General features: G+C 48.8%; 1 protein-coding gene across 1 annotated transcript in view; it reads right to left on the bottom strand.

Moving 5' to 3' along the window:
• The window catches only part of LOC116966803 (caldesmon-like), an 88,680-nt gene extending 84,753 nt beyond the window's left edge, over positions 1-3,927 (bottom strand). Inside the window, exon 1 of the mRNA XM_033013142.1 lies at positions 3,678-3,927. Within this exon, the coding sequence (XP_032869033.1) occupies positions 3,678-3,927 (250 nt within the window). The remainder of the gene's footprint in view (positions 1-3,677) is intronic.
• Positions 3,928-6,767: the final 2,840 nt, after the last annotated feature.

Raw genomic sequence — 6,767 nt, 5'->3', positions numbered from 1 at the left:
GTTTAAGGGCTTGGACACACTAGAGGCAGGAAACATGTTCCCGATGTTGGGGGAGTCCAGAACCAGGGGCCACACACAATTTAAGAATAAGGGGTAAGCCATTTAGAACGGAGACGAGGAAACACTTTTTCTCACCCGCTGAGTTTCATCTGCTGAGTTTCTCCAGCGAAGAAAATAGGCAACATTTCGGGCCGAAACCCTTCTTCAGATTATTAAGGGTTTGGGCAGGCTGGAGGCAGGAAACATGTTCCCGATGTTGGGGGTGTCCAGAACCAGGGGCCACACACAATTTAAGAATAAGGGGTAAGCCATTTAGAACGGAGACGAGGAAACACTTTTTCTCACAGAGAGTTGTGAGTGTGTGGAATTCTCTGCCTCAGAGGGCGGTGGAGGCCGGTTCTCTGGATGCTTTCAAGAGAGAGCTAGATAGGGCTCTTAAAGATAGCGGAGTCAGGGGATATGGGGAGAAGGCAGGAACGGGGTACTGATTGGGGATGATCAGCCATGATCACATTTGGTGATCCACTCCATCACACTCAGTGGGGTCGAAAGGCCTGTTTCCGCACTGTATCTCAATAGACAATAGATGCAGGACTAGGCCATTCGGCCCTTTGAGCCAGCACCGCCATTCAATGTGATCATGGCTGATCATCCCCAATCAGTACCCCATTCCTGCCTTCCCTTAACTCTGCTATCCCTAAGAGCTCTATCTAACTCTCTCTTGAAAGCATCCATAGAATCTCTGAGGCAGTGAATTCCACACACTCACAACTCTCTGTGTAAAATCTCTAAACTAAAGTAAACTAAGCCACAGGTGCTGTCTGTACAGAGTCTGTACATTCTAAACTAAACCGACAAGAACAGATACAATAAGCGATAGTTCCTCTCTCCAGCCCCTTCCCATTCCCCCATTCATACTCTCACAGTCTCCTGCTCTGGTTAGTATGGTCAATTTGCTGTTGGCTGTATTAATGTACAGAAATTCTTCTGCAGTTGTATAGGGCTCTGGTGAGACCACATCTGGAGTATTGTGTCCAGTTTTGGTCTCCGAATTTGAGGAAGGACATCCTTGTGATTGAGGCAGTGCAGCGTAGGTTCACGAGATTGATCCCTGGGATGGCGGGACTGTCATATGAGGAAAGATCGGAAAAGACTAGGCTTGTATTCACTAGAGTTTAGAAGGATGAGGGGGTATCTTATAGAAACATATAAAATTATAAAAGGACTGGACAAGCTAGATGCAGGAAAAATGTTCCCAGTGTTGGGCGAGCCCAGAGCCAGGGGCCACTGTCTTAGAATAAAGGGGAGGTCATTTAAGACTGAGGTAAGAAAAAACGTTTTCACCCAGAGAGTTGTGAATTTGCGGAATTCCCTGACACAGCGGGCAGTGGAGGCCAAATCACTGGATGGATTTAAGAGAGAGTTAAATAGAGCTCTATGGGCTAGTGGAATCAAGGGATATGGGGAGAGGGCAGGCACAGGTTATTGATAGGGGACGATCAGCCATGATCACAATGAATGGCGGTGCTGACTCGAAGGGCCGAATGGCCTCCTCCTGCACCTATTTTCTATGTTTCTATGTTTCTATGTTAAACTCGGGAAGACACAAAGTGCTGGAGTAACCCAGGGGGTCAGGCAGCATCTCTGGAGAACATGGATAGGTGATGTTTCAGGTCAGGACCCTTCAAAGGCACAAAGTGCTGGAGTAACTTTTTGAGTTACTCCGGTACTTTGTGTCTTTTTGTTGCAATCCAGCATCTGCAGTTCCTTGCATCTCCTTCCCTTGTCTTGGACAATGTCTAAGAAACATTTGGACAGGACCAAGGACAGGATAGGGTTAGAGGGATTAGCGTAGGAAAGAACCACAGATGCTGGAAGATAGACGCAAAAAGCCGGAGTAACTCAGCGGGTCAGGCAGCATCTCTGGAGACAAAGGAATGGGTGACGTTTCGGGGTCGAGACCCTTCTTCAGAGTTAGACTTCGAGAGGATATAGGCCAAACGCAGGCAGGTGGGACTAGTGTAGATGGGTCGGCATGGGCAAGACGGGCCGAAGGGCCTGTTTCCGCGCTGTGTGACTATGACTAGATTTGAAGTCTCCACTTCAAACAGTCGGTGCCAGGGCGCAGTTTTGAACGCTGCCAATGTCAGTGCACGTAACACCACTTGGGACTGGCGCATTTGCACGAATGCATGGTCGCAGGTACGGTTTAAAGCGTTGTCCTCAAGACGCTGTAAGTCCCCGTGTCCCTCTCCCCCCCCCCCAACACCGGCCTGCAGCGGTGGGGAGCAGGTGAACAGATCTTTTTTTTTAATCAAAAAATCATCTAATCAATGATTTACAATAATATGTACAGTACGAAAAAAATCAAAACCAAATCCACCCCCATCATACAAGTCAAACAAATATACTGAATAAACTATAACACAACTATGTTTCAATCCTTGTTGAGGATGTACTCCACCCCCTGCGGTGCCCAGCGGTCCCAGAATTCCCCCCCCCCCCTCCCCCCGGGCGCCCGTGGACAGCACGTAGTCCTTCGCTAGTACCACCCGGGCACGGACGTAACCCCGGGAAAGGGGCAGGCAGCCGGTTCGGGCAGAGCCCTCTTCCGCATGGCGCCGTGACTCGTGGATGGCCCAGCTTGGCCAGGCCCAGGAGCAACCCAACCAGGACATCTTCAGCCCCAAACCCTCTCCCCTACGCACAGGGGTGTCCAAAGATGAGGGTGGTGGGTGTGAAATGAAGAGCAGCCAGTAAGCAAAGAGCAGCCCCTTTAGATATTGGAACAGGAGCTGCAACCTCACGCACTCCATGTACACGTGGAACACGGACTCCGCCAGCCCGCAGTAGAAGCACGCGAGTCTGTGAACCGCGAGAGAAACGGTTTGCACGGGACTCCTCAATGTAGTAGCCTCCACCCCAGGTCCCCGATGTAGAGGGGCAGGATCCCTGAGTAGAGGGACCCCCACTAGGGGACCCTCCCGCAACTGGATGGCAACACTGACCGCCACTTGGTGTCCGGCACGGTGGACCAGGGCGAGGATGTGCGGGGTGTGGAGGAGGAGATGTCGTGCAGGAGATGAGGGGTGTGGAGGAAAGGTGGCTCGGGTTGTGTGGGAACTGGCTCCCGCAGAAGGATTTCGGCCCTTGGGTCTGACGGGCACTTCCAGCCTGAGCGGGGGGGGTTTGCTCAGCCGCGAGTCCCTGGGCTGGCGGGACTGTCATATGAGGAAAGATTGAAAAGACTAGGCTTGCATTCACTGGAGTTTAGAAGGATGAGGGGAGGGGGGATCTTATAGAAACATATAACATTATAAAAGCACTGGACAAGCTAGATGCAGGAAAAATGTTCCCAATGTTGGGCGAGTCCAGAATCAGGGGCCACAGTCTTAGAATAAAGGGGAGGCCATTTAAGACTGAGGTGAGAAAAAACTTTTTCACCCAGAGAGTTGTGAATTTGTGGAATTCCCTGCCACAGAGGGCAGTGGAGACCAAGTCACTGGATGGATTTAAGAGAGAGTTAGATAGAGCTCTAGGGGCTAGTGGAGTTAAGGGATATGGGGAGAAGGCAGGCACGGGTTATTGATTGGGGACGATCAGACATGATCACAATGAATGGCGGTGCTGGCTCGAAGGGCCGAACCTATTTTCGATGTTTTCCTAGAACTCCACACGTCCGAGCCTCCCTGACACCCAGCGGGGCGATACAAGGGCCGGCGGAGCGAGTGGGGACCCCCGGTCGACGGCAACCAAGTTCCAGACTCCCAGCGGGCCCCGGTAGAAGCCGGGCTCCCTGGTGAACAGACGGCACCACCCCACGTCGATGGTACGCTGGGCCCGAAGGAAGGGCAGGAGCGAATACTCACATCTACAGCGGCCCACGGTCAGTAGACCCAAGAGTGCGAGGAAGAGCAACACCTTCATGGTCTTCTTCTGTCTGTCTTTCTTTTTTTCTTTCTTTCTTTCTTTCTTTCTTTCTTTCTTTCTTTCTTTCTTTCTCTCTCTATCTATCTATCTATCTATCTCTCTCTCTCTGTCTGTCTCTCTCACTCTTTCTCCCTCTCTCTGAATCCTTGGTCAACGAGGGCTGGACAGCACTGCGAAGTCTGATGGTACGGTGCAGGTCCCCGTCCTTTTATACTCTGCCTGGTCACAGATGCCCATTGAGGCCGGCCTGGCCTTGTGGTGACTGTGGCCGGCCCAACCGGGGATGAGGAAGCGCTGTGGTCTCCCTCAACCACCAGTAATTCCAGAAAGACCCACATGCTCATTACTGCCCTCGGGACGGCTGCCAGCTCTTAAACACCAGCGAGCAGCGATGAGAAAACACAGGAGCAAAGCTGACGGACCCAGCAACTATAGTCCCTCCATCTATGTGGAGCGTACGGCAGCTGCCATTGTTCCAACTTCAGACCTCATCCCACAATTGTTTATTTAGTTCTTGGTTCTTGGTTACTTGGTCCTCCAAAATATTCCAACTGGAATTTAAACTGCAGGAGTTTAGCAGAGTTTAGCTGCGGAAGGAACTGCAGATGCTGGTTTACACCGAAGATAGGTGGTGGGAAGATGGCAACCTTCACACGGTCCGCCCTGTTTCGACGAATGCAATCAATGCACAATCAATAAGATCAAATAGAACAAGTTGTCCTACAACTTTAGGCTGTGCACGCCAATACGCAAGAAGGAGAAGAAGTCCGAAGATAGGCACAAAATGCTGGAGTAACTGAGAGTCCCGCTGAGTTACTCCAACATTTTGTGTGTAGTCTTTAGTTTAATTTAGTTCAGTTACGTTCAGTTTAGTTTAGTTGAGTTTAGCGTAGAGATACATTTGGACGGGTCCGTGGATAGGATAGGTTTGGAGGGAATGTGTAGGAAGGAACTGCAGATGCTGGTTTACACCAAAGATAGACACAAAATGCCGCAGTAACTCAGCGGGTCAGGCAGAATCTAAGGAATGGGTGAAGCTTTAGGCCGAGACCCTTCTTCAGATGTAGGTTTAGAGGGATATGGGTCGAGTAGATGGGACATGTAGGTCGGCACGGCACCAATATTGGCTGAAAGGATTACATCGCCTGTGACACCTGATCCATTGACCCTAAACAAGCTTCATCGGGATGGTTGGCAATGAAGAGAGTGAGAACTGGTTGCCATACCATTGGTTTGATGGACTTTGGGGAACTATTGAACTGGTAGCCATACCTTTGGTTTGATGGACTTTGGGGGTACTGTGATACTTCATGGCTCTATCATTCTGCTCATCATTGCTCTAACACTTGCGACCTTTGTGTGTGTACCTACCGAGGACTGTGAATGTTATCACGTTTGATAAAAAGGAGGGAATGAAAGAGCTAATAGTCAAATCTAAAATGGAGTCGTTCTTCTACAAACGCATGATCTAGCAGAACAAAAGAATGACTGTAAATTATATGGAACACAAAATGGAGGACAGGTTGTCTTTTCAATAAAGACATTAAGATGGAATCCTGCAGTAATAACATGTGCTTCATTCAAGGCCATAAAGAAGCTAAGATTGAAAAAAATAGCTGATGCTCCAGAGATCCAGAAATAGCCGACGCTCCAGAGATAAATAATAACTTGTTTTTGGATGATTTGGACCCATTTTTCCTATATTCTGAAAGGCTGCAGAATCTTTCAGTCATGCCATATTCAGACTTGGTAGGAGTGTTTTACTGTTAAGATAAATGTATAATTGTGGTTAGCTGTCCTTTATTCTGTGAGTGGGAGCCTGAGAAGCACTGAGCAACGTTTGTAGATCTCGCCACTCCCATCTGACGAATCAATTAAAGATTGCCACGGTCTACCTTTAACAGTTTTTGTTGCTATCTGCTTTTTAAGAAACAAACTTTGACAGGACGTGTTGGTCTGCATGGGCAAGTTGGGCCGAAGGGTTTGTTTCCATCACTTTATCACTCAAAAAGTACTCACATCATTCATGTTTTTTGACCAAATTCCTTCCTATGCTAATTTAGCTTAGTTTAGTTCGTTGTCACGTGCACAGAGGTACAGTGAAAGGCTATTGTCGCGTGCTAACCAGTCAGCGAAAGACAATACGGCGTTTGAAGTGGGCTTTCAGCGGATGGAAGGAGCAGTCATCCATGAACAGCAAGATCCCATAAACAGTGATTCAGGATTTTGTTACTGACTCACAGGCTGTGAGAATTAGCGGCACGACCAATGTTGATTTTCAAACCCACTTTGCCTTGGAGAAAGTCCCTGTGATTCACCTTCATGAACCCCCTGAACTGCAACCTAATAGTTATTTATCCAACTAAATATCTTGCAGGAAGCACCAGTCTGAAGTAGGGTCTCGAGCCGAAACGTCACCGGTTCCTTCTCTCCAGAGATGCTGCCTGTCCCGCTGAGTTACTCCAGCATTTTGTGTCAGACTTTGGTGTAAACCAGCTTCTGCAGTTCCTTCCTAAACCTGATCGATACCGCCTTCATTTTCCCGATCAGAACTTTAATTTAACTTCAACTTCATGAGGAAGTTTGATGAAGAACTGAAGAAGGGTCTCGACCCGAAATGTCACCCGTCCCTTCTCTCCAGAGATGCTGCCTGTCCCGCTGAGTTACTCCAGCATTTTGTGTCAATCTTCGGTTGAAACCAGCGTCTGCAGTTCCTTCCTACACATGAATATCTTGCGACATCTTCTCTCAGAGGGCAGAGAACAGCCAAGCGCATTCATATGTGGAGTTATATGTGCCCGGGGGACTAATGATGTGAGGATATTTGTGAATCAGAT

This window comes from Amblyraja radiata, chromosome 38 (assembly GCF_010909765.2).
Source record: "Amblyraja radiata isolate CabotCenter1 chromosome 38, sAmbRad1.1.pri, whole genome shotgun sequence".
Classification (NCBI taxonomy): Eukaryota; Metazoa; Chordata; class Chondrichthyes; order Rajiformes; family Rajidae; genus Amblyraja; species Amblyraja radiata.
Note: the sequence above shows the minus strand (reverse complement) of the source record. Positions and strands in the feature narration are given on the sequence as shown.